This window comes from Zootoca vivipara, chromosome 6 (genome assembly GCF_965207765.1).
Source record: "Zootoca vivipara chromosome 6, rZooViv2.hap1.1, whole genome shotgun sequence".
NCBI classification, from domain to species: domain Eukaryota; kingdom Metazoa; phylum Chordata; class Lepidosauria; order Squamata; family Lacertidae; genus Zootoca; species Zootoca vivipara.
This window is the reverse complement of record NC_142589.1, coordinates 94,708,315-94,736,288: the sequence shown is the minus strand read 5'-3', so window position 1 is coordinate 94,736,288 and position 27,974 is coordinate 94,708,315. Positions and strand designations below refer to the sequence as shown.

The following is a 27,974-nucleotide window of genomic DNA, read 5'->3' as shown; positions in this document are numbered from 1 at the left end:
GCAGTGGTTTTGAAACACTAGAAATATTAACGTTTCCCTTTATTTCCAGGGGAAATAATTTCCAGGGGGAAGGTTAGCGATGCAATAAGCGATTCATTTTTAAAGTTACGCAGCAGGTGCAGAAAATGCTTAAGTCTCTCTGTGGCTACGAAAGCGACGGGGGTCACCGGGCGAACCTTAGAAAACTACCTTCTACCATAGGCCCATCGAGACCAGTGTCATCCGCACAGACTGGCAGCAATCATTCAGGGTTTCAGAGAGAAAGTCTGGCAGGAGTGGAACCTGTCTTGCTGCTACGACTGTTCCCCACAAAGCTGGATGCTGGAAGATTCAGAGAAAAGGCAGCGATTCTCCACATAGCGACATAGCTAGTCTCTGGGATGCGCTACCCCAGACAAGTTTTTAATGTTTGACGTTTTATTATGCTTTTATATGTGCTAGAAGCTGCACATATAAGTGCTGGGGAAAGCCAGACAGACAGGTGGGGTAGAATTATCACTATTATTATTATTATTATTATTATTATTATTAGCCTTCATGGCTAACTTCTTCCTCCGAAGTCGGAAGAAGGATAAAGCTGAAAATCACGGGAGAATGCTTGTCAAAATTAATGGGGCTTGGCAGAGATTTGCAAAACTGACCTCAGAGAAAGGTCTCTGTTGACGTTGATTAAAATATCGGGGACCTCCTTTTTGCACGGAAAAGAAAAAGAAACAAATGGATTTGGGGGGGGTCAAAGGTTTTATGTTGGTTTATAGCAAGCAGGGGGTTTTTTGGGGGGGTGTTATATCGGGGTAGATGAAATGACAAGGGCTGGGCGATACCTGGTTTTCAACATTGCAATGTATCAGTATATCACGGCGTCTGAAAAAAAGATGGAATTAAAACAATAGCGACTATTGTTTATACGTAGCAGACAGATGAAAAACCGGAAGTTCTTTAACTTTTGTTAAAGGACAAATTTTCATCTTTCCTATTAAGTTCTTTTCTATCTATCCAGAAGGGCATGGTATTATTATTATTATTATTATTATTATTATTATCTCTTACTTCTTATCATTTCCCCTTTTCTCCTCCTTCCCTTTTCTTCTTTCCCCCTATGTTTCTATTTTATTTAGATTCACGTTGGATAAAAAAAGATCTGGCATTGTGTTTTGTATGTTTTTTTATAAACCCTAATTCAAAAAGAAGGGGGGGAAATTCCTGTAGGGGAAAAAAAAGAAGTAGTGGAGAGAGGTGTTGCTGCCATGGGATTTTGCTTGGGGGGCTTCTCAGAAGAGGCACCCTTGGTTGGCCTCCGGAAAGACAGGAATCTGGACTAGATCATGAAATTATACAAGGTTCCGCCTGCAAAGCAGGGATCCTTTTGCCCAGTGTGGGCCTTGAACCTGCGAACCTGAGATTAAGAGACTCGTGCTTTGCCGACTGAGCTGTCCCAGCAGACGGATGGGTCTTGGGTCTGAAACCGCTTGCAGGTCTCTCCTAATGTTCTTATAAAAAGGTCAAGGACCCCTGGACGGTTAAGTCCAGTCAAAGGCAACAATGGGGTTGCGGCGCTCATCTCGCTTTCAGGCCGAGGGAGCCGGCGTTTGTCCACAGACAGTTTTTCCGGGTCATGTGGCCAGCAGGACTAAACCGCTTCTGGCGCATGACGGAAACCAGAGCAGCACACAGAAACACCGTTTACCTTCCCTCCAGAGCAGTACCTACTTATCTACTTGTGCTGGTGTGCTTTGGAACTGCTAGGTTGGCAGGAGCTGGGACCGAGCAACGTGAGCTCACTCCATCGCGGGGATTCGAACTGCCGATCTTCCAATCGGCAAGCCCAAGAGGCTTAGTGGTTTAGACCCCAGCGCCACCCGCGTCCCTGACGTTCTCATAAGGCTATTGGTAAGTACAAGTTACGCCGGCTGCCTATTCCTTCCAGTATCAGTATTTTGCCTACGAATGCCAGTTGCGGAGAACACAAGTGGGGAGCTCAGAGGCCTGTTCACTTTGGGGCACCTGCAAGAACAGGACCAGCAACCCAGTCCTCTCTATACTCTGCACATGCTTGGGAGACACATCCCATCCTACACAGTGCAACGCGATTTTCTAAATACGTACGTGCCCTTCTTCTAAGGAGAGGCATTCCCCGCATCCCCTTCTCTTGTATTTGTAGGGAATGTTGCTCCTTCGACAAGGGCTGCCTGCCTGTGGCTGGACTTCAGAAGCCCGCCTCTATCTGGAGGGCATGACGTATGGGACAACCGTGTCACCGGGGGGGTTTGGACTGGACGATCCTCAGGGTCCCTTCCCCCAACTCTACGATTCCACAGGCTACAGCCAGAGAGTGGGCCAAATCGAAGAGCTCTTCAGCTGGACAGTTTTAGGCTTGGGGGACGCCAGTGGCCGACCCATCCCAGACACGCCACAACTTTGCTGCCTTCAGGAACGTGGCGAAATAATAGCTTTAAAAAGGAGATGCACCAGAGACTTCAAGGTTAGGGGAGGGTGCGCCCGCCTTTCTGCTCACAGGCTATTCCTTCCCCCGCCCGCCCGCCTTCTGCCCACCCGGGTTTTCCTGTCTCTCTGAGGACGCAGCAAGTACAAGGTACAGGGTTGGAACCACCGAGGGGGTCACGGCTGGGGTCTGTCTGTAGGAAAGCAGAGAAGGGATGGCAGCAAATGAGGCATATACGCAAGAGAGAGAAAAGAGACCAGGAAAAATAAAATGAAAAGTTATACATGTAAATAAAAGGAAGCTCCAGGATGGAAGGGGAGAGAGGAGCACAACGGGGGTTGCAGCAACGAAGGAGCTTAGCAGAAAGACGGGGCACAGGTTCTGTACTGCCAAGAAACGAGGCGCGCTGCCCTCCCGCCCTCCGACCGCCTCTGTCGAAGAGGAGAAGGGGAAACTGCATTGAACTCAAGATGCACCCATTTCGCAGATTCCGAGGAAGGAAAAGTTAAGGGCTTGCATGCACAGCCAAGCATGGGGAAAAGACATTCGCAGAGAGGAAGGGAAAGCAGCCGGACTCTCTTCCGTGGGAGCCTGCCTGGCAGAGAAGTGGACTCGCGTTTTAGCCTCCAGCCAAGCTCCCCACCCAGCCCCCGGCTATCTCTGCGCAGATGCCTTTATCCCTAACTTGGCAGCTGGGATTGAGGGACCCAGGCAGGTGGTTTTCAAAATACAGCCGTACCTTGGATCACGAACGCCTTGGCACTCAGACATTTTGGCTCCCGAACACCGCAAACCCAGAAGTGAATGTTCTGGTTTGCAAATGTTCTTTGGGATCCGGAGGACCGACGCGGCTTCCGGTGGGCTGCAGGAGCTTCCTGCAGCCCATCGGAAGCCGCGCCTTGGTTTTCAGACGTTGAACGGACTTCCGGAACGGATTACGTTCTAGAACCAAGGTATGGCTGTAATAATAAAAGACCAGGCTCATCTCTCCAGAGCATCTTTCGCTGGTCTAAGATGGTTCCCGCTGGTTGGTTTCGCTGGTTCCCGCTATGACTTTTTTTAAAAAAGCAAAAACCCAACAAAGCTCAGACTGAGCGGCTTTTCCACAACGTGTGAATAGGTTTCCTCTCGCGCGGTGGATCTTTCCCTCTTGCACCCCCCCCCCAAAAAAATCTTTGCAGGGAGTTCCCCTAACTCTCGTATGGAGGGAAACTCACAGAGGGAGGATGGGGAAGTTTCACTCCACAAGAGGAAATCCTCGTGCGGACAGAATGACTTGGATTAGTACTGTCATTTATCGAATTTGTATTTATTCAATTTGTGGCATGCTTCCTGCAGCCCCCCCCCCCCGCGATGCTCAGTGAATCTCCTAAGCTCAGCCAAGGGCACTCTAGTAAGTGGGGGGCTACCCCATCCTCCGAGTCCGAAAGTCTCGAGGGGTGGAAATAGTTTTCTTATTTATTCCCATCCCCAGTAGCCCAGTAACGTAAGGAACAGCAGGCTACGCCAAGGAGCTGATCTCAAAACTCACTGCTGCAAGGCGAGAAACACAATGAAGTATTTCTTTAAAAGCAAGCCCTTGCCCCCGTGCAAAAATTGGATGAAAAAATAAATGGGAAAATACATAGGGATTTGCTGGAAACTCGTCCAGTGGGATCTTCGCATAACCTGAATGATCTTTCCCCCTCTCTGGAAAAAAACCAAACACCTCCCATCGTTGAAAGGCAGCAATTTAGAGCCCCAAACAGCCACCCCTTTAGTGCTACAGCTGCAATTGAAATCATTCCACCCCCTGATTAAAAAGGGGTAAAGGGACCCCTGACCATTAGGTCCAGTTGTGACCGACTCTGGGGTTGCGGCGCTCATCTTGCATTATTGGCCGAGGGAGCCGGCATACAGCTTCCAGGTCATGTGGCCAGCATGACAAAGCCGCTTCTGGCGAACCAGAGCAGCGCACGGAAACGGCGTTTACCTTCCTGCTTGGAGCGCTACCTATTTATCTACTTGCACTTTGACGTGCTTTCGAACTGCTAGGTTGGCAGGAGCTGGGACCAAGCAACGGGAGCTCACCCCGTCGCAGGGATTCAAACCGCTGACCTTCTGATCGGCAAGCCCTAGGATCTGCGGTTTAACCCACAGCACCACCCTGATTGCAAATCAGCAGATTTGCAGCACTTTTCAGTGGTTTGCAACAAGCCTTTTCAGCTGAATTTTGGGGGAACCGCTTCTTGCGCCGAGCTTATTTCCATGGCTTCGTCTGCTCCTTTGCAAACCACTGGAAGCCTGCAAATGTTGATTCATAAACCTGATTTTGCAGTGGTGGTGGGTTCCGAAGGATTCCGACTGCAGCTGTATGTGGCAGTTTGGGGCAGATGAGGAAAACAAAAATGTGTGCGAGTCCCCCCCGGAGGGGCGCGAGGGGTGGCGGCATGCAGGAAGCGCAACGCTTGCTTTCCCTTATTATTTCCGGCGCGGGGAAAACAACAAATGGGAAAAAGCGAGGGGTGCGAAAGGGGAGCAGAGAAAAGCAAAACAATGACAACCCGCTAAAAACCCACGACAACAGAGACCCCAAAATGGGCAAAAAATAAACCAAGATGTGAGAGTTTCAAGGGGTTGCCAGGGGGCGGGCGAGGGGGAGGACGTCAGCAGGATTCGGAGAGGAGCGCCAGGGAATGAGGGGTTTCGGGAGGACGAGACAGACAGCCCCTTGCCGCTCGGAAAACGTCACCACATCGGAAGCCTCCACTGACCTCTAACTTGTTGTTCCAGATTCAGGATAACCGACACGGCCTGGTGTAGAATTAGGAGTTTGGTCTGCGGCTTTTCGCTGTTTAGGTGCAGTTGGCACATGCGCCCGAGCTCTTTAAAAGCCTCGTTGATGTCGCGGACGCGAAGGCGCTCCCGGGCATTATTGGCCACCCTCCTCTCTTTCTCGCGCTCGGCTTTTTGCTCTGGGGGGAGGAGGTCGTCATCCTCGTCCTCATCTTGACTGATGATTTGAAATGAGAATGAGACAAGGGGGAGGACATTTTTTTCTCGCGGGCACACCTCGGCACCGGAAGGAATCGTGCACAAATAAGGGGGAGGGGGGGAAGGGATGCACAAAACACAACAGGGCAACACACCACCCGCCACAATTTATTTATTTATTTATTTTGCAATAACTGGAACGAACGTAAACCCAACATTCCCCACCCCCACCCCAAGCACCCACCGCATGTCTCAGGGCCAGATGGTTTGCAAAGCGTGTCCCCCAAACACACACACACCCCGAAAGGAAGAAGCTGACTGGGTAAAACGGCAGTAAACCGGAAGGGGGATTCAGAAGTCTAAAGAGAAAAATAGCGCATGCTAGCCGGAGAACCATATAGGCGTGTGCCTGCAATTTTATTATTTTCGGCGGTTTCCGTTTTTCTATACAGCCGTACCTTGGTTCTCAAACGGAATCCGTTCCCGAAAACTGAGGCGCGGCTTCCAATGGGCTGAGAGAAGCTCCTGCAGCCGACCGGAAGCCGCGTCGGATGTCTGGGTTCCAAAGAACGTTTGCAAACCGAAACACTCACTTCCAGGTTTGTGGCGTTTCAGGAGCCGAAACGTTCGGGTTGCAAGGCGTTCGGGATCCAAGGTACGGGTATTTCTGATAGGGTTTGTATGGTTTCACCGTGGCCTCTGGCTAGTACAACAAAGCCTCTTTGCAGTGCCCCCCCCCCCCAAGCCCCCAGGAGATGCTCAGAATCGGAAGAGGGATGTGTGAGCCATCTCCGGGAAAACTGATTCCCATCAGTGCTGTGGGGACACAGTTTGGAAACCACCGAGCTCGCGGCTGTGGGGACGAACGCCGCACCTTTTTGTCTCCCTACCCAAACCACCCGTGAGCAGGGGGCAAAATATGAAACACACACACACACACACATGGGCAACAATAAATAAATTTTGAACATACATGCACACACACCCATGCAGACATCTATAGGTTCATCAGCGGGGCTGCAAAATGCCACCACCCCTAGAAAGCTCGGAGGGCGCCTCTCCCCATCCCCCACCCCGCTCTCCCCCTTCCCCAAAGAAGCGAGTCTCTCCTGGGGGTGTTTGAAGCAAGCTGGTTTCTTCGCTTTTCCAGCCCTGCTCACCAAGTCGTCGTCGCCCGACCTCCCGTCTGTCAAGGGGCTTTGTTGCCCGGCTGCCCAAAAGGCCTAGGATCCCGGTGGGCCCCCCCGCCCCTCCCCCCCGGAAAGGGAACAGAGAAAGGGCTGAGACCTGTTCAAAGAGCACCTTGTTCGGTTCCGCGATGCCTTCAGCTCCTTCTTCTCCTCCTCCGAGTTGTCGGCCACCGACGTGTTTTCATCGTCTTCCTTGTCCTCCCGCTTGATCTCGCTGGTGCCCGAAGAGACGCTGGCCCGGCCGAGCCCCGACGTCAAGCCTGGTAAGGGAATCAGACAGGCAAAGATGAGAGGCAAGGCAGGGGATCGGAGCCTTCGAGATCTCGGCGGATCTGCTGAAGCGAAAGGGCTAGAAATTTGCTTCCCTTTTTCTTTTCTTTTTTAAAAACGAAATATCTCCCCCCCCCCAACCCAAAACTTTTATCTTCTGGGTTGACAGGGATGGGTGTTGTAGAATCGGAGAATTGTAGCGTTGGAAGGGACCCCAAGGGTTAACAACACACTCAGTAGTGGCCAAACTTGGCCCTCCAGCTGTTTTTGGACTACAACTCCCATCATCCCTAGCTAACAGGACCAGTGGCCAGGGATGATGGGAATTGTAGTCTCAAAACAGCTGGACGGCCAGGTTTGGCCACCACTGCTGTGCATAATGCGTTGGGGGCAGGGGTCTAGGGACTGCAATAAAACCTCTGCGTGTGCGATCAGCCTCGTGATATACGGATATATCGTTATATATGGATGTATCGTGATGTCCGAAATAAGGATGGAGCTAGGAAGAAGCTGGCTTCGTGTTTTCTCCTGCATCGTGAGTTTTGCAAAGCACACACACAAACATCACGATGTATTGCCAGGTCAAAAATCATGAAACAGATATCACAAAAGAACTTCAAACCAGTTTTGAATGTGGTGTTAGAAACTTAAGATATATATAAACTAGGCTCCTTAAACGAAGGTTGCTATTGCAAAAATGGAATGTCCAGTTGCCATTTTGGGGCCAGGTGGCTATAAAGTTTTGTTTTCCAAAGGATGGACTGCGATGGATTCTCAGCTAAACATCTGGCTAGCTCAGAGGACAATCTTGAGCTAGGTTAAGAGCTTTGAAAGAAGAAAAATCGCTTGATCCAGGGACAGTCTGTGTGTCTGTCTGTCTGTCTGTCTGTCTGTCTGTCTGTCTGTCTGTCTGTCTATCTGTCTATCTATCTATCTATCTATCTATCTATCTATCTATCTATCTATCTATCTATCTATCTATCTATCTATCTATCTATCATCTATATACAGGCTTATTCTGGTCTCTTTTTTGAATGATGACACGGACCATTCATAACGTAGGGATATTCTTCCCAATGCAGAGCGCGGGGGGGGGGGGGAAGCAAAGTCAAGCGACAAGAATTCGCTATAACGTCACTCACAGCTCCTCTCAGGCAGCACAAAAAAGGCATTTCGGTCCCTGAAATTAATTCCGATTGTGCAGATAAAATATCACAGATCAAGTCATACAGGATGGGGGTCTTAGTGTGTGAAAACAGTCCAGATCCAAGGATCCCCAGATGGAGACGTCAGGCGCCATGAGTGCCGGATTTACGTATAAGTAAACAAGCTTTAGCTTAGGGCCCCACAAAAATTTTAAGGAGAAAAAAACTGGATGTACATTTCCAAAATATAAGATAGAAAACAAATAAAATAAAACCTACGTACAGCAACCGTGTTTTGTGTTGTGTCGGCTCCTAGGATGCAAGTCATGGGCCCCTCCTGCTAGCCTGCTCCCTAAAATATCCCTGGTTTGCTCCTTTCTATATATGGCTTGAGATACCTATGAGGTCCATCAATGTCGATAGAGCATTTATTCAACACAGAAAGGGCCCCATGACCTTCAGGAGCTTAGGGCCTTGTCAAACCTAAATCCTGGCACCAAGGCATCTTCACTTGGTGGGCAATGGCTGGTAAAGGTAAAGGGTAAAGGGGACCCCTGACCATTAGGTCCAGTCGTGACCGACTCTGGGGTTGCGCGATCATCTCGCATTATTGGCCGAGGGAGCTGGCGTACAGCTTCCAGGTCATGTGGCCAGCATGACAAAGCCGCTTCTGGCGAACCAGAGCAGCACACGGAAACGCCGTTTACCTTCCTGCCGGAGCGGTACCTATTTATTTACTTGCACTTTGAGGTGCTTTCGAACTGCTAGGTTGGCAGGAGCTGGGACCGAGCAACGGGAGCTCACCCCGTCGCAGGGATTCGAACCACTGACCTTCTGATCGGCAAGCCCTAGGCTCTGTGGTTTAACCCACAGCGCCACCTGGGTAACCTCAATGGCCGGTAGCCGGGTGCAAAATGCGCCTGGCAAATTCCGATCCAACAATATATCGCCCGCCCCTAACGGTCCTCCTGGACAAGAACGCCGGTGTAGCTGCGACCCCTGCATTTGCAGGGGGCTGGGATAGATGGCACTTGGTTGCCCCAGCAAGGACGTTGGGACTTTTGAGGGGAAGGACGGCACGGCGAGGCCCGTGACTCAACCTTACCGCTGAAGGCATCCGAAGACTGGCCTCTGTTGAGGTCCGGGAGCGAGCTGGGCTGGGCTGGGAGAGGGACGTGATTGTGGAGGAGACTGGGGTTGCTGGGAAGGCCGTCTTCCGAATGCCCTCCTGCCACCTGAAAGAGCGAAGGGAGAGCCAGGCATTATTTATTTCTTAAAAAGTTTTCATTTATACTTCTCAAGTTTATACATTTCATGACAGCGGTACCTCGGTTCTCCAAGCGCCTTGGTTCTCAAACGCTGAAAAGCCGGGAGTGAGTGTTCTGGTTTCCGAACGTTTTACGGAAACCGAACGTCCGATGCGGCTGTTGGCTATTGTTCTGGGGCGCCTGCGCCAATCAGAAGCCGCATCTTGGTTTCCGAACTTTTTTGAAGTCAATTGGACTTCTGGAACGGGGCTTTTGTTTTTTGCTCTTTATTTTGCGTTTTTGTTTTTAAGGCTTTTTTTTTTGGTTCATTTGTTCTTATGACTATGTGGAACCCAGTCTGGCTACTGATTGTGTGACTGTGGAAATGGATAAAAAACCCCATCCAAACAATGACTATCATCAGTGCAGGTAAAGAAAAAAAATGTAATTTTAATTTTTAGCATCTACAATACTGCCTTATTTATTTTATAGTACAGCGCACTGATTATTGCTTTCATTTTATGGACCAACGCTCTTGATAGATAGTGAAATCCATGTTCAATTGCTGTTTTGTTTTTAAAAGTCTGGAACGGATCAATCTGTATTGCATTACTTTCTGTGGGAAAGAAGCGCGCCTTGGTTTCGGAACACTTTGGTTTTGGAACGGAATTTCCGGAACGGATTAAGTTTGAGAACCAAGGTACCACCATATAACGGTTTGAGTAACCTATCTAACTTTCATTATGGGGGAAAAAAGGAGAGAATAAAATATTATAATATATCGAAAATCCCCACAAGAGCTTTCGAAATGGCAAAAGGGTAGTCTGGCACCCTCGGCTCGCCCCTTACCAGGTTTGAGTGCCGATTGGCGATTGGCAAGACAGAGGCGGGGGGGAAGGATTGGCTGAGGCTGCCAACCGTGGTGCCGTGGGCTGCCGCTGCCGCCGCCGATGCTAGCAAGTCGTGGATGTCCCTGTGGTTGCTCTGCCCCACCGCATGGTTCCGGAGGACGTGGATGGCTTCGTCCAAGTGGTCTTCCATCTTGTTTTGCTTGGGGAGAGAAACGAGAGAGGGTATCAGACAAGGCGGGGCCAAGCTGGTTTTCTACTTGCTCCGGAGGGTAGGACTCGAACCCATGGTTCCAAGGGACGAGGAAGGAGATTCCGACTCAACGTGGCGGACTCTTCTTCCTTGGAGGGTTTTAAGCAGATGTTGGGTGCCCATCTGTCACCTGAGATTCCTGCATTGCAGGGGGTTGATAATAATAATAATATTTATTCATTTATTTATCCCCCGCCCATCTGGCTGCGTTTCCCCAGCCACTCTGGGCGGCTTCCAACAGAATATTAAAATACAATAATTCACAAAACATTAAAAGCTTCCCTAAACAGGGCTGCCTTCAGATGTCTTCTAAAAGTCAGATAGTTCTTTATTTCCTTGACACCTGACGGTAGGGCGTTCCACAGGGAGGGCACCACCACCGAGAAGGCCCTCTGCCTGGTTCCCTGTAACCTCACTTCTCGCAGGGAGCGAACCACCAGGAGGCCCTCGGAGCTGGACCCCAGTGTCCAGCCTGGACGATGGGGGTGAAGACAGCTGCATTCTGGATTAGTTGTAGTTTCCGAGTCACCTTCCAAGGTAGCCCCACGTAGAGCGCATGGCAGTAGTCCAAGCGGGAGATAACCAGAGCATGCACCACTCTGGCTTGACAGTCTGCGGGCTGCCCTGGACACAGAACTGACCTGCGCCTCCATGGACAGCGCTGAGTCCAAAATGACCCTCAGGCTGCACACCTGGTCCTTCAGGGACACGGTTACCCCATTCAGGATCAGGGAGTTCCCCACACCCACCCGCCAAGGGTTGGACTGGATGACCCTTGGGGGCCCATTTCCAACTCTAAGATTCGACGATCCCATGACTGTGCAAGGCAAGCTTCCTCGTACAGATGTTTGGGGCTAGAGCTCCCACCCATCCCACCTGGAGGGACACCTAGCTGACGGTGAAATCCCCAACCCCCCAAACTCAGGATAGCTACAGTAGCTACAGCCTGAGACTCTTCATCTCAGGTTCATGGGTTCGAGTCCCACGTTGGCCAAAAAATTCCTGCAGCAGAGTTTGGGCCGGATAACCATCGGGTCCCTTCTGACTTTACAATTCTAGGAGTCTATGAATCACGTTACGAGCTCCCTTTTCCGGAAGCAGAAGCAGTGGGGAACCGGAAGGAGGAGGCTTACCAAAGTATGAAGTGTCCCTTCGTAGCTTGGGGATAAGGCACCCTGTCCTCCAGCCCGGGGCCACTGTGAAGAACCTAGGGGGGGGGTGAAATAAAAACAAGAGAATTGGTGCCAGGGTCCCAGGACAAAACCCAGAGGTGTCTGCCGCTGGCGAGATTTATTTCTTTCGTAAAACTGACACTTAAAACTTTAAAAAGGCAACCTCGAGGCCGCTTGCGAAAAAAGCAAAGCCGTGACATTTCTGGTAAAAATAATAAATCCAAAGCCACAGTGTAAAACCGTGCAAAAATAATTAAATTTAATAGGGTGGGTGGAGATTGAAATGAATGCCAACACCCAACATATCTGAAGGTTTTGCCTAAGCAAAAATGCTTTAAGTAGGTGCCGGGAAGAGTAGAGCGAAGGAGACGGGCGTCAACAAGCAGGGAGTTTCAGAAGTGCGGGCAAAAGGAGAAAGAATAAAAGGAGATCGAAGGGGAAGAGTGTGGGACTCAGTTGTCAACCTTTTTGAGTCCACGACTCCCTTGACCAACTACCGGTACATTCTTTCTGTGGCTCCCCTGTGGGGCTCAGGAGCCTCCTCTCCCCTCTCCTTGGGAGTCCTTTGGTCAACCGCTGGTCTCTGAGTTGCCCCAAAGAGAGGTGCCTCCTCACACTGCCCCACAGGGGCCTGGGAAGAGGATGCTCCCAGTGGCCCAACGGAGACTGGCCAAAGGTGGACGTGAGGCCAGCACCTTACCTTGGGGGGGGGAGGCAGCAACAGGCGCTGGCCAGGCCTGCATGGCACAAAGGCTCCCCTTCAGCACCGGGCACTCAGCTCCCAGGCTGGCATTGCAGACAGCAAGCACAGGAAAGGCTGCCTGCCTGCCCGGCCTCCCACTAGTCTGTCCATTCCCAACAGCAAGGGCTGGAGGACTGGCCAGCTGGGCTCCCTCACCTGCTTGCTTGCTTACTCTGAGGCCGCCCCAGCTCCTGGCACCCAGCACCCCCTGGCCAGCCCCAGAGGCACCGTTCACCTGCGGAGCTTGTAGCCAGGGCTGCTGCAACAAACAGTTGTTGCAAGCCTTTGGGAAGCAGAGACGCCAGAGGGCATCAGGGGAGGGAGGGAGGGAGGAAAAAGGGACAGAGGCCAGGGTTGCGCACGGCACCCCTGACCATCCTCCAAGGCACCCCAGGGTGCCACGGCACACGGGTTCAAAACCATTGGGCTAGGCGATCCCGCAAGCAAACTGCTCCCAAGCTGTTAAGGGCTTTGTATACCCAAAGTAACCCCTCAAACTCGGCCCGGGAGCAAGCTGGCAACCAGCACAGCTCTCTGAGCAGGGCAGTTAGCCCCCCACCCCGACAAAGAAACTCTCTTGTGTGCAGAGAGGAGGCAGGCTATCGAGGGCCAGATTTGATGAAGTGAACATGTGTGAGGGTCGGCCAAAGTTTTAACGGTCTGGAACGGATTGATCCATTCTGCATTACTTTCTATGGGAAAGCATGCCTTGGCTTCAGAACGCTTTGGTTTTGGAACAGACTTCCAGAACGGATTAAGTTTGAGAACCAAGGTACTACTGTAATAGCCTTTTTCTTTTTAAAAAGTCTGCTTCTTGGGTGGGGGGTGTTTTCTAATGTCATGCTCTAGGTGGGCACTCCAGAAGCGATGCTGACCTGCTCTAGGGTTGCTACATAACCCCCCACCCCCACCCTACAAAAAATGCAAAAAACTCACCTGTTATTCCCTGAGGGGAGCCCACCGGTGTGGATGGGTTCGAAGAGAAATTATTGCTAGAGTGATCTGGGGAGTAGATCTGAAAAATGGGGAAACAACAACAAAAGGTTTTTTCTTTTCTTTCCAGGAGCCAGGCAAATAATACGGGGTGGGCCCTTTTATTCCCCAAAGGAAAAACTTCTCCTAAACTTACCGAAGCCAATGCTTTTCCAAGCGCATCTCCTGAACTTCCAGCCGTGGTTCCTCGGTTACCTGGCACAAGAGGAGAGGGGGAGGATGAGGGAGGAGGAAAACGCGCACACGCGAAAGGAGAATCGCCCGCGGAAATGGGGAGCCGAGGCAGCTGCTTCGATCAGGCCCAATTCGTTTTAAATATTCAAGCAGGGATAGATTCATGCAGTGCTTTTTTTTCCTGGGGGGAACACAAGGGTACGCATCCCCCTAAACGTTTTGTGAATCTTTGTACTTTTGTCCATTTACTGTATTTATTTCCCCCAATTTGAACTATAAAATGGTGATTTTCTTGAGTCAAAAGGAGAGTACCCCTAAACATATATTTTTTGTGGGGGGGAAAAGCACTGGATTTATGAACACCTGTTACCCCAAGGGCAAAAAGGGAGATAAATGTTGCAGCGAAACCAAATGGAAATTTAGGATGTCAAGGAAAAATAGGCCTCCTCGCGATAGCAAACACCTAGAGACGTTTCACGGTTGCGATAGATAATTGCCATTGTTATTAGGTTGTTGCATCGGTTGTTGGGCTAATGGTTTGCAACCGAAAATGCAAAAATAAAAGCTGAGGAAAGAAAATAGATTAATAGCCACCGGGGTTTTGCAACCGGGTTTTGCAACAGGTTCATTGTAGGGTGAGGGAGATTAGCACGTTCTGCGTTTCCAGCCCCCCCCCCCCCGTGTGTATGTGTGTGTGTGTGTGTTTCACAACAGAACCCTCAGCCTTTCCGAGCCTTGATCCGACCACGACGCCCCTTCCCCCCAACCCGATCCGTGTAATCCCCTCCTCATCTCGTCCAAAGGGTCTGCATTTCCCCTGCCCCCCCCCGATTGCTTCTTTTTTGGGGGTTGGAATTTGCATGCTCAGAGACGAGCACCCTCCACCGTCCCGGGTGCAAAAATAAAATAAAAATAAAAATGCATCGCTCTCCCTGCAAAGACGCTGTCTGGTTACCCCATGGCAAAGACAGGCGTTCAAAAGCACAAATAATATTCCATCTATCTATCTATCTATCTATCTATCTATCTATCTATCTATCTATCTATCTATCTATCTATCTATCATCTATCTTCTATCTATCATCTATCTATCTATCTATCTATCTATCTATGAATGAAATATTTTTTGTGCTTTTTATATATAAACCTGCTTCCAACTCCAAGTAGAGGGAGGCTGCGTGCTTGCGGCCGCCGTACAAGGGGGAGGCATTAGTGTCGGGCGGCCCCTAGACAGCGGCTTAGACCCAAACGCATCTATTTCCGTAGCACTAATGGCTTTCCGACACTCCCCAAGGGATTAACCTACATCCAAGCAGGAAAGGACGAGAACTTGGGGGGGGGGGCGGGGGGGCGGAGAGCCGGCAGAAGGAAGCAGGAGGAAGAAAAGGCCAGAAGAGGGGGGGGGTTTTGGCACCTGAGACAGGTGACGGAAGGGAAATAAACCTGCGGGACCACCACCCCTGTCGCTGCAAATAAACCAGCCCCCCTCCCCGATTCATCATCGGGGTCATCGGGGCAGCTGGGAAATTCATTTTTCTGATCGCGAAACTTATGCAATGATGAGCAGGGTCCTTACCACGGGATCACATTCATCCGGTGCTTTACCAGCTGCACAGGGTCAGGTTTAAGGTGCTGGTTTTGACCTTTAAAGCCCTATGCGGCTTAGGACCCTCGTACCTGCGGGACCGCCTCTCCCAGTATTCCCCGCGGAGGACATTAAGGTCCACAAACAATAACATACTGGAGTTCCCGAGTTACAAGGTGGTTAGGCTGGCCTCGACCAGGACCAGGGCCTTCTCAGTACTGGCCCCGACCTGGTGGAACGCTCTCTCTCAGGAGACTAGGGCCCAGCGGGAGTTGTCATCTTTTCATAGGGCCTGCAAGACGGAGCTGTTCCGCTTGGCCTTTGGACTGACTCAATTCTTGTCAGACCCCGGTGTTATCCTCCCCTAAGGCTTTATCCTACAGATATTTAAATGAGGTTGCACTTGTAGATTCCAAATATTAAAATTGAATTTAATCTACATTTTAATTGAATTGTTTCTTTTATGCTTGCTTTGATATTCTTGCTGTTAGCTGCCCTGAGCCCGGTCTTGACTGGGAAAGGCGGGGTATAAATATAATAATAATAATAATAATAATAATAATAATAATAATAATAAGGCCAATTTTCTCTGTCCCGCCCTGTGTCTCAAACTCATCATTGCGCCTAGAGCAGGGGTCCCCAAGCTAAGGCCCAGGGGCCGGATGTGGCCCAATTGCCTCCTCAATCCGGCCCACGGACAGTCCGGGAATCAGCATGTTTTTACATGAGTAGAATGTGTCCTTTAAAAAAAAAGTAGCTGACCCTGCCACGCATTGCTGTGGGTAATCCCTGTGATTCCCGCCACCCTGTCCTGTCCCATGACACATCATGCCCCCTCTTCCCCCCACCCCCTGGCTCATCCCTGTGACTGGTCCCATTGTGCCCTGACCTATCCCGTCCCCACCTCCCCCCAACCCCCACCCAGGCGAGTCAGTGACTCCATTCAGCCTAGTCTGTAAAGGCTTCGGCCTAGTATGTAAACTGCAGTAGAGGTGCTGTTGAGAGGGAAGGTTCTATAGCTGCAGTAACATGTTGCTGTCGCTAGAGGGTGCTCTTTTGAAACCTCTTCTGGCTTCTTTTCCCCAGCATGCACTATTGGGTGAGTTGTGTGTTCTGAAACACGGGGTTTGGGGTTTTTTACGTGGCCCAGCTGTTACACCTGTCCACGCAAAGTGTCTTATATTAATCTCCTATTCGCATGTGACGTTGTGTCAAAATTTCAACGCATTCGGTCAAGCGGTTTTGTAGATCATTCAAGCAGAACGAACGGCGAACGAACGGACACATTCTACATTTTTATATATATAGAAGCATCTCTGGGTTATTTGTGGGGCATAGGAATTCGTTCATATATTTTTTTTCAAAATATAGTCCGCCCCGCACAAGGTCTGAGGAACAGTGGACCGGCCCCCTGCTGAAAAAGTTTGCTGACCCCTGGCCTAGAGGCTAATCTTCCCCCGGTAGAATGACGGATCCTGCGTAGGACACTTAGCTATTGGCTTTGCCTAAACTCAACCCACCCACCCCGGTCTAATATCCCCAGTGCTGCAAGATTGTCACAAGAGCTGGGGCAATCAGAATAAGATCCACTATTTGAGTACTGATTCAAAGCCCTAAGATTTATCTATATATATAAAAATGTAGACACTGCGTGCGCGGAGGTAACACCCTTGCACCGTAACTGCTGAACTGAATTGCATCAAATTAGGGCAAAGCGTACCTTGCCCATCAGGGAGGGATCTGGCATTTTATAAAATCCAAAAAAGCACACCTTTCATACCTAAAATAATGATTAAACACACAAAAAAGTGGCACGCAAATTACACATCACCAGAAGACTCCAGCAGCATCCAATAGAAAGGCAGATCGCGCGCTGTCACCAGCAAAAGCTCTGAAGGGCGGCGCCAAATAATGACGTCATCAACCGAGCAACTGAAACCACCCAGGCGGCCATTACCAGACAACCCAGTCAGGCCGGGACCAAGGAATGGAGATACAGGGTGGAGGCCTTAGCTTGCATTTAAATACTAGCCCAAGCCAAGGCCGACAGACTAGGCCTCGCCTCTACTTTACAGCCTACTTCACAGACTAGGCCTTGGCTCCACATTACAGACTAGGCCTCGGCTCTACTTTACAGCCCACAGGCTAGGCCTCAGCTCTAATTTACAGCCTATAAACTAGGCCTCAATTCTACTTCAGACTAGGCCTCGCCTCTACTTTACAGCCTACTTTACAGACTAGGCCTTGGCTCCACTTTACAGACTAGGCCTCGGCTCTACTTTACAGCCCACAGACTAGGCCTCAGCTCTAATTTACAGCCTACAAACTAGGCCTCGCCTCTACTTCACAGACTAGGCCTCGCCTCTACTTTACAGCCTACAGACTAGGCCTCGGCTCCACTTTACAGACTAGGCCTCAGCTCTACAGCCCTTTAAATACTACCCCAAATGGAGCCCTGGGTGGGGTGGGGTGGGGTGGGGTGGATGCACGAATGCATCCAATCCTCTTGTAAAACCATCCACGGCTGCACCCATCTCTGCCTCCTGTGGCAGGGAATTCCGCAGTCTAACAACTCAGCTCAGCAAGGTTAAGATTCCTTTTAGATCAAACCACAACCCTCTCTCCTTCCTTGGATGATTCTAGGATTCCCACCTTTGTTTTAGAAAGCTGCAGCCCTCGTGGCATTTCGGTTGCCGGAGCATGCATGCGCCTCCAACTTTGGCCTGTAAATTTCTGGGAAAGGAAGGCAGCTCGGATCCTCAATTATATCAGCAATAATAGGAAAAAACAAAATAAAATAAAAGGGAAGGGTTTGGATACGAACCCATGACACTCTCCGTTCCGCTGATGGGGGGCGTGTGGCTGGAAACTCCGTACTGGTTGGAGGCCGAGGAAAACCCCGAGACTGAGGGGATCCCGCCATTCACTTCCCCTGAATGCATCGGGTAATTCTGGAAGGGGACAAAGTGGTCAACCTGTTTTTTAGTAAAATTGCCCCAAAAGGATATTTTCGCTGCCATTTGATAATTCCACCCGGACAACATTCTCGTCTGGCTATATCTGGGAAACTTTGTGCGTACGGCAGCCCTACATTAACCGCATCCCCTTTACTCCATGGCAATAGGGCAATATTTTATTCTTGCCTTAATCCCCCCCCCCAATCTCTTCCCCCCCCCCATGCAAAAATGACGTTTCTCATCAGGCACCCCCAAACTCGGCCCTCCAGGTGTTTCGGGACTACAACTCCCATCATCCCTAGCTAACAGGACCAATGGTCAGGGATGATGGGAAATGTAGTCCCAAAACATCTGGAGGGCCGAGTTTGGGGGTGCCTGTTTTTGAGCTTATTTTTTAGTGATTTTCAGAAATTCTGCCCGGCGCTTTTTTCCGACGGACAAGTCCTGGATACACCTGGAAATTCTGGATGTATGGCAGCCCTAGGTGTACCAAAATGAAATTATTATTATTATTATTATTATTGGTCCCAGGGGGGAATGATTGGGTTGCTGCTTTTATTTTGATTACATATTATTTGGCTTTATATTTTGCTTTTGCTTTGCGAACCGCCCCGAGACCTCCAAGTATGGGGCGGTATATAAATTCAAAAAATAATAATAATGCTAATAAACACCCAACAACCCCTTTTTCTTGGGTTCAGGGCATTCAAACCTGCCATTGTTGCGTTCCTAAAATGGGCTATGAATGAGCCCCATTGGTCTGGAACGGATGGACACATCTCAGGGACCCCCACGTGGTTGTCTATACCAGACCAAACTGTGTGTGTGTGTGTGATTGTGGGGTGCAGCCCCGCTCTGCCCTTCAGGGACCCCTGTTGCCCTTGGAAGTTATCACACACACCCAAACCCCAAATCGGAACCAGTGAAGGCAGTGAAGGTCCTGTGTGAGTGGCTGGAGGCGGTTGGAGGATGGATGGCGGCTAACAGGTTGAGGTTGAATCCTGACAAGACAGAAGTACTGTTTTGGGGGGACAGGGGGCGGGCAGGTGTGGAGGACTCCCTGGTCCTGAATGGAGTCACTGTGCCCCCAAAGGAGCAGGTGCGCAGCCTGGGAGTCATTTTGGACTCCCAGCTGTCCATGGAGGCGCAGGTCAATTCTGTGTCCAGGTTAGCTGTCTCCAAGCTCCATCTGGTACGCAGGATGAGGCCTTCCCTGCCTGCAGACTGTCTGGCCAGAGTGGTGCATGCTCTGGTTATCTCCCGCTTGGACTTCTGCCATGCGCTCTACATGGGGCTCCCTTTGAAGGTGACCCGGAAACTACAACTAATCCAGAATGCGGCAGCTAGACTGGGGACTGGGAGCGGCCGCTGAGACCACATAACACTGGTCCAGAAAGACCTATATTGGCTCCCAGGACGTTTCTGAGCACAAGTCAAAGGGTTGGTGCTGACCTTTAAAGCCCTAAATGGCCTAGTATCCCTGAAGGAGCGTCTCCACCCCCATCATTCTGCCCGGACACTGAGGTCCAGCGCCGAGGGTCTTCTGGCAGTTCCCTCTTTGCGAGAAGCGAAGTTACAGGGAACCAGGCAGAGGGCCTTCTCGGTGGTGGCGCCCTTCCATCAGATGTCAAAGCAATAAACAACAATTTGACTTTTAGAAGACATCTGAAGGCAGCCCTGTTTAGGGAAGTTTTTAATGTTTGATGTTTTATGGTGCTTTTAATCTCTTGTTGGAGGCCGCCCAGAGTCGCTGGGGAAACCCAGCCAGATGGGTGGGATAAAAATATATTATTATTATTATTATTATTATTATTATTAATACTACTACTACTACTATTACCTCCCTCCCCCCAAAAATATCTGTGCCATTACCATCCTTTCGTGCTGATGAAGACTGCTGAAGTTGCCGGACTGCGGGATAGGGGAGGACGACGCTCCCAGGATGGCCCCGTAATTGGACTGGCTGATGGAGGTGGAGGAATTCCACAGATCCGCTGAGTTGTGAAGTCCATCTGCGAGATGAGGACAAAAAAAAGAGGGTTTCTTTTTCTCTCTCCATTTTTCAAAGAAATTATTTATGCTTTTCAAATTTATACATTTCACTAATTTTGAAAAAAATACATTGAATTTGACATAGCTCACTCTTGCCACCTAGTGTTGCATTTGTATATTGCGCTTTGCAACCTGTTTATAAAGCGTTTTACTTGCAGCTGTGTAGCTGAGTCCAGAAAGAGAGAAAGAGATAGATAGATAGAAAGAGACAGAGACACACAGAGAGTGTGACAGAGGAAGGAGATAAAGAAATCTTCTTTAAATGTTTGTTCCTCTTGTTCTCAGCGAAACATTTTTTTTAAAAAAAAACTTTTTTTAAAAAAAAGTTTGGAAAATTACATTGCATTTGGCATAGCTCACTTTCGCCACCTAGTGTCGCATTTGTATTTCGTGCTTTGCAACACATTTAAAGTGTTTTACTTGCAGCTGTGTAGCTGAGTCCAGAAAGAGAGAAAGGGAGAAATAAATGAGAGAGGGAGAGAGAGGAAGGAGAGGAAGAAAGAGAGAGAAGAGGGAGAGAGAGAGACAGAGAGAGGAGGGAGAAAGAAAGAGAGCGAAAGAGATGAAAGAAAGAAAGAAAGAAAGAAAGAAAGAAAGAAAGAAAGAAAGAAAGAAAGAAAGAAAGAAAGAAAGAGACAAAGAGAGGCGGGAGAGAGAGAGAGAGAAAAAAGAAAGAAAGAAAGAAAGAAAGAAAGAGAGGGAGAGAAAGAAAGAGATAGAGGGGGAGAGAGAGAGATGAAAGAAAAAGGAGAGAGAAGAAGGAAGGAAGGAAGGAAGGAAGGAAAATTGTGACCCTCCAGAGATGCTGTGGGGACTCCCAGAGCCCAGTAGGTCCTGAGGCCAAGGGCCATTTTGAGTTGTAGCCCAGTAACAACCAGAGGGCCACAAATGTCTCCCCCTCGGGTCAGAGTCCCATTCCCCGCCCCCCAAGTCGGACCAGGCTCGAATCCCCATGCTCCGGGCCCACCTCGCAGGGTGGTCGTACGGGGTTTTTTAAAAAAAGGCTCAGTCCAATTGAATCCAATTTAATCTTTCGAGGTTGGTAAAAATGAAGGGACAGCTCCATGGGGCCAGGTTTTTTCTCTCTGGCCCCCCACCGCAAGGCACCCCAAAAGTTCACCCCCCCTTGTTCTTCCGCCCTTACCTGGCATGTAAAAGGCTCCAGGGTAGACAGTGCTGGGGGCTTTGGAGGGGGGGTAGCTGGCCGGTTCCCTGCTATAGTCGTCACCTGAGTTGGGTGGATATACCTGTTAAAAGAGAAAAAAAGGGAAAGTTGTCAACGCTTTTCCCCAGCCAGCAGCATCTACAGAGTCCGTGCCGGGTGCGAATCCCAACGACCTCCGGAGGAACCTGCGATTCCCGAGCCTAGAAATTTTATTCTGTTTCTTTTTTTAGTCTGTTTTTTTTTCCTTTCTTTTTCTAGAGGGCCAACCCAGCCAAATGAGCAGGACATAAATAACAACTTAAAAATTATTAATAATTGGCGGCTCATGGAATATAATAAATAATAATAATAATAATTTTATTTATGCCCCGGCCTCCCCTGCCAGGGCCAGGCTCAGGATGGCTAACACCAAATACAGTATAAATTACAATGAAACGCAACAGGCTGGTGGTACCTGGTTCCAAAACACCAAAAACTCAGATGTTTTCGAACGTTTTTCGGAAGCCGGACATCCGATGCGGCTGTCGGCTATTGTTTCCGGGGCGCCTGCTCCAATCAGAAGCCGCTCCTCGGTTTACGAACATTTCAGAAGTCCAACGGACTTCCGGGACGGATTAAGTTTGCCGCTTTTGTTTTCACTCTTTATTTCGCGTTTTTGAGGCTTTTTCGGTTCATTTGTTTCTGCGACTGTGTGGAACCCAGTTCAGCTACGGATGGATTCATTGTGCGACTTCGGAAATGGATAAAAGCCCCCCATCCAAGCAATGACCGTCCCCCGTGCAGGTAAAGAAAAGAAACCAATTTAAATTTTTATCGTCTACAATACTGCCTTATTTATTTTATAGTACAGCGCATTGAATATTGCTTTCTTTTTACGGATCGATGGTCTCGTTAGATAGCAAAATTCATGGCAAATTGCCATTTTAGGGGTTGTTTTTGAAAGTCTGGAACGGATTAATCCGTTTTGCATGACTTTCTATGGGAAAGAAGCGCGCCTTGGTTTTGGAACGCTTTGGTTTTGGAACGGAATTTCCGGAACGGATTAAGTTTGAAGATCAAGATACCGCTGTACTTAATTAACCTCCTGCCCTTCACCCCGAAGACCTCAAGGTGGCGCACTTCTCCCCCCCTCTCTCCCCCTCTGCCTTGCCTGCCATGTCATCCTTACAACAGCCCTGCAAGGTAGGTCCAGCCAGGAAGCAGGGAAGTTGCATGCCCCCCCCCCACCAAATGAGCTTGGTGTCGAGCTGAGGATTTGAACTCGGGTCTCCCCGAGCCCAGCATTCTCCAGCAGCAGTGGAGCAAAAGAGGCGGGGCCTGTCAAGAGAAGGTGGAGCCTAGTCTTTTAAGAGGGTGGCGGCTTGGGGGCAGAGCTTGGTAAAATGTTGGGGTGGGGCTAAGACTGACCCTGCCCACCGAATCCTTTTAGGAGACCCCCAGGGAGGGCAGGAATAACCCCTCAATGTCAACATGGAAGCCATGGGCAGCAGGTCTGCTCAAGGGGTTAGCAAAGCTCATTCAAGCCTCTTGAGTCCAGATTTGGAGGAGATCGTAGAATCGCGGAACCGACCCCAGAGGTCATCCAGCCCAACCCCCTGCAATGCAGAAAGCGAGAGGCGTTCTCCCAACTTCTTGCATGCAGCTGACGGTCAGAGCAGGGAACGGCCGCCTGCCTCCTACTCCCTACGAGGCACAGCCCTTAAATCTCAGGGCCATGTGTTCGAGCCTTGCGCTGCGCCAAAGACTCATCGCACGGCAGCGTCTCAGGGGCTGGGTGACGGCCCCTTCCGACTCTGTCCCGGGGCTCAATACTGCTTGCACGGGCCGGCAGCGACTCCACGGGCAAGGGAGCTTCTCCCTCACCCGACCTCATGGCGACTGAAGAGCCGATTGAACAGGAACACTGGATGGTGCCTTATTCAGAGTCGGACCACAGGGTCCCTTTGGCCCAGTGTTGCCTACTCTGACCAGCAGCTACTCTCTAGCGATTTTTTTTTTTGCCCGGGGGGGGGGGTATTCCCAGCCATGCCTGCATGCCATTGGGGAATGATCTTGGGACTCATTTGCCTACCCATATGGTTCCTTTATGCGCTTCTCATTCCTTCTAAATTGTACCCAGGACGCCTTTTTTTGGGGGGGGGGTGTGCATTCAGAAATGACCGATTCTGAGACACCAAAAAACCACAAGCTGAAACTGGCCTCAGAGTTTCAAAAGAACCAGAATTTAGGCCTCCGGGAAGATTCTCAAGCTCTTTTAAAATGACGTGGGTTTTTCGCTCGCTTTGCATATATCATGGGGGGGGGGAATGGGGGTAGAACGGTTCGCCGTCCCCCGTCCAAGCTCTGACTATGAGAATCTTGCACCAATGCTAAACAGCTCTTTCTTTTTTTTAAACCCACCCAACTCGAATTTTCAGGAAGCCAGGAACAAATAATAATAATAATAATAATAAATGATTCCAAAATCGTACACGCCCCCCCCTCCAAATTTCGATGATGAGAATCTTGCACCCATGCTAAACAGCCTTAAAAAAAATTGCATCTTTTTTTTTTAAAACCACCCAACTCGGGGGGGGGGGGGAAGGGGGCGGGTTTGCAGGGAACCAGGAACAAATAATAATAATAAACGATTCCAAAATCGTACACGCTCTACCCTCCAAGTTTTGATCACCCTTGCTAAACAGCCTTTAAAAAATAATAATCATCTTGCATATATATTTTTTAAACCACCCAACTCGAGGGGGACAGGTTTGCAGGGAATAAAATAAAAATACGACCCACCCCCCCTTTCCCCCCCTGCAGCGTGTTCTGTGTAATGGAGCGAGAGGTGCAGGTTTTTGGGGTGGGGGGAGAGAGAGAGAGAAGAGGGGAGTCAGAGCGGGGGAACGTAGCCGGCTGCAAAGAATAAGAAACCCAGCAAATTGCCTTTTCCTATAATTTGATTACATAGCAGGAGCCGGGGAGCCGAGCAGGAATAATAGCTCCGTGCCATCTGCCAGGGGTTGGCAAGCGGCCAGATTTGCAGGCAGCTGCGTGGGGCTGGCGGGGATGGGGGGGGGGAACACGAGGAGGAGGGGAGACGAGACCAAAAAAATAAAAAAGAGGGTGGGGGCAGCGGGAGAGAGGAGAAAAGAGCAGCTTCAAAAAACAGGGGGTGCAAACGGAGAAAATCCCAATATAAGGGCAATCTGCAAACAGGACGGTGTGTTTGTGCATGCAATGGGAATGTGTCGTTGTCATCCCCCCCCCAAAAAAAAATTATGCAAACTGAAGCAAGGATGATTCCTTCCCTCTTCCCGGGGAAAAAAATAACCATGCAGTTCTCGAATCAGAGGAAATGAGAATTCTCCTCCGCCTGCTGTCTTTTTGGGGGGGGGATAAGATTGGGGGTTGGGTTTGGGGCTTGAGGGTTTCATTATGCACCCCCCCAAAAAAATGCAAAATTCTGGGCATATACCCCCTTCCCCTCATCTGGAAAATAAAAGAGAAAACTCAGGCGCAGAGGCGTTTCTGGGGGGGCCCCCCCCGGCTGCTCGCCCCCTGAAAACCCACAGCTTGGGAATGTCTTTGCTTGCAGGGGGGGTGACCCTAAAATAAAAACGGAGAGGGGAAGCGAGAGAACGGGTGGGTCAAGCGCGAGTTAAGTGACCGACACGCCTTATCCGTACATGTGCATTCAGGGGGAAAGAGGGTGTCCCCCCCACATCGTGGCTAGGGGAACCCAGCCAGATGGGCGGGGTATAAATAATAAATTATTATTATATATTATCGTCCTAAAAGTTTGGGGTGAAGGATGAGGAAAGGGGAGAAACTCCCCCTGAGGCTTCTGAGCTGAGATTTTTATGTCTTTAAAGTCCCAGCCGGCATCAAGAGTTCATTCGTATTATTATTATTATTATTATTATTATTATTATTATTATTATTATTATTATTATTATTTGTCCTGCTCAACCTTTAGGGTTGCCATACACCCGAAATTTCCTGGACTTTGGTGGGTATTCTGCCATCAGAAACAGTGTCCTGGTGGAAATGGCTTAAATGTCCGGGGAAATTCAGACGACGACGACTACTACTAATATATTATTTCTACCCTGCCCATCTGGCAAGCCATGTCAGAAGCGTCGATTTCGGCTCAACCACTTTGGCCAAAAACCTCAACAACTTCTGTGTCCAGATTTTCACTTTCTGAAATATGGCAATCCTACCCCCCACCACCCACCCCCGTTTTTCGATTTGGCTCCTCCCTTTCTCTGCCTCCTGAGAGTCACCTAGTCCAACCGTACAGGGAATCGAACCCATGGCTCTAACCAACCGAGCTATCCGGTGGGCTTATTCCCCGCTTCTCCCCAATATAGATTTTCCCTCTTTATTTATTTAATTTGTTAATCTTTTTTGGGGTGTGTGTGTGTGTTATCGAGTAGTTGTTGCTGTTATTGAGTAGTTGTTCCGTGAACCGCCCTGAGCTCTGCGGGTATATTCATTTAATGATGATGATGTCTATAGCTCTCAGGGCAGTTTGTGAGATAAAACCGGAACATCAAAAACACAAAATACACAGTTGAAATAAAAACGAAAAACTAACCCCCATTCCCAAATGAAAATGAAACACATTTCAAAAGGGACCTGGTTGAAGAGGAACGTTTTCGCCTGGCACCTAGTGGAGGCGCCAGGCGAACCTCCCTGGGGAGAGCATCTTGCAAACGAGGAGCCACCGCGTAAAAGGCCCTGCTCTCGAGTTGCCACCGTCCGGGCCTCTCCTGGAAGAGGCACACGGAGAAAGGGATCCAAAGATCTCAGGGTCTGGGATCCCTTGATCCATAAAGGGATTCCCCACTTCCCACCTTGTTCCCGATATAGAGTTTTAATTCCCACCCCACCCCCTTTCCCCGCCAGGTGCCCAAATGTCTCCGGCCAGCCCTGCCTGCAGCCCACCCCTCTCGAACTCGACGCATTCCTAACGTTTGCAACCGCCGGGCATTCGGTGACATCACAGAAGTCCGGCCAATGGCAGGCACAGGCTGGTAGCGCCCCCCCCCTGACAGCACAAGGGGGGAAAAACACCCCCAGCTGGGCCGACTTTGCCAAAGAGTAAAACGGAAAATTGCTTACCGAAGAGGGGAGTCCTGGAGGAACTTTCCGGACTTTTTTCGGTTGTCCATCTGAATTTGGGAGAAAAAGGGGGGAGAGTTTTTTTTAAGCATTAGCAAACATAATTACAGATTTTTTAAAAAAGCCATTCCTAATGTGGCAGAATAGATTTCGTAGCGCCAGGGGGATGCCTTCTGCCAACCGAGGTCCCCAACCTGTTGTGCCCCAGATTTATTAATTCTTATCACCGCATTTTTCCGTCTATAAGGTGCCCCCATGTATAAGACACCCCCTATTTGGGGGGACTCCGATTTAAGAAGACGGGGGGGGGGAGGTATATACTATCTGTGTGTAAGACAAGCCCAGATTTTGGACATTATTTTAGAGTAAAAAAAACCCTTAGCCTTATACACGGAAAAAGTACGGTATTTTATTTATTTGTTGAATTCATAGACCGCCCTAAACCCACAGGTCTCGGGGGTGATTCACAAGCAGATCTCGAAAGGATTAAGAAATGCATTTTGGGGTTTAAAGGGGCGAAAAAATCTCACCAACTTCTGTTGGAGTCAGAATACTGGGGGTGTTTTTTGTTTGTTTGTTTGTTTGTGTGTGTGTGTGTGTGTGTGTGTGTGTGTGTGTGTGTGCTATTGGGTTGTTGTTTTTATTCTGATGATGTATCTTGCAGTTTTATATTCAGATTTCTTTCTGCAAACCGCCCTGAGACCTGCATGCGTAGGCGGCATATAAATTCAATGAATAAGAATAAGTTTCCAAGCCGCGCTCAAAGTCCAGTGGATTTATTACGGGCGCAAGCTTTGGGTGGGCGCACAGAGGCCATGATCCGTTTTGAAAAAGGTCCCCCGAGACGTTTCCGCTCTTCCGGTTATGACCGTGCAACTCGCTATTTCGGGGCGGGGGTATTTTTAGCATTCCTGGTTTCCGTGCTGTAATCTCGAGGGTTTCGTTCTCGAACTCAAGCCCTCCAAGCTGCATAAAAGAGACTCCTGCCAAGCATCTTGTTCTCACGGGGGGGGGGGGGCAAGTATATTGCTACATGTGTACAGTGGTACCTTGGTTCCCAAATGCCCCAAACCCGGAAGTAAGTGTTCCAGTTTTCAAACGTTTTTCAGAAGTCGAACGTCCGACGCGGCTGTCGGCTATTGTTTCCAGGGTACCTGCGCCAATCAGAAGTCGCGCCTTGGTTTCCAAACATTTCAGAAGTCCAACGGACTTCCGGAACGGATTAAGCTTGGTTCTTAAGCCCGCCCCCCCCAATCCAAACAATGACCGCCATCAGTGCAGGTAAAGAAAAAAATTTTTTTTTATTTTTATCATCTACAATACCGTCTTGTTTATTTTATCGTACAGCACATTGATTACTGCTTTCATTTTATGGATCAATGGTCTGTTTAGATAGTAAAATTCGTGTTCAATGGCTGTTTTAGGGGTTGTTTTTAAAAGTCTGGAACGGATTGATGCGTTTTGCATTCCTTTCTATGGGAAAGCACGCCTCGGTTTTGAAACGGACTTCCGGAACCGATTAAGTTTGAGAACCAAGGTACCACTGTATATCCCCAGGGAGACAAAGGGCTCTCTTCCCCATTTCTCTCCGGGAACAAAGGTCTCCTCCATCTCCCCCTGGGCACAACGATCTCACTTGCCCATCTCTCCCTGCCC

At 49.5% G+C, this 27,974-nt stretch overlaps 1 protein-coding gene across 15 annotated transcripts in view; it reads right to left on the bottom strand.

Annotated features, from left to right (window-relative positions):
• The window catches only part of TCF3 (transcription factor 3), a 97,989-nt gene that overhangs the window by 5,531 nt on the left and 64,484 nt on the right, over nt 1-27,974 (bottom strand). For 5 of the 15 annotated variants that reach the window (XM_035119256.3, XM_088673090.1, XM_035119259.3 and 2 more), the window contains exons 8-17: nt 26,319-26,368; nt 21,189-21,291; nt 19,865-20,004; nt 17,860-17,986; nt 13,413-13,471; nt 13,220-13,298; nt 11,503-11,576; nt 10,118-10,318; nt 9,127-9,256; nt 6,719-6,866 (exon numbers count right to left, since the gene is read on the bottom strand). In XM_035119256.3, the coding sequence (XP_034975147.1) occupies nt 6,719-6,866; nt 9,127-9,256; nt 10,118-10,318; nt 11,503-11,576; nt 13,220-13,298; nt 13,413-13,471; nt 17,860-17,986; nt 19,865-20,004; nt 21,189-21,291; nt 26,319-26,368 (1,111 nt within the window). Of the gene's footprint in view, nt 1-5,196; nt 5,436-6,703; nt 6,867-9,126; nt 9,257-10,117; nt 10,319-11,502; nt 11,577-13,219; nt 13,299-13,412; nt 13,472-17,859; nt 17,987-19,864; nt 20,005-21,188; nt 21,292-26,318; nt 26,369-27,974 lie in introns of all 15 variants that reach the window. The other 10 variants (XM_035119250.3, XM_035119252.3, XM_035119251.3 and 7 more) reach the window with 3 other exon arrangements.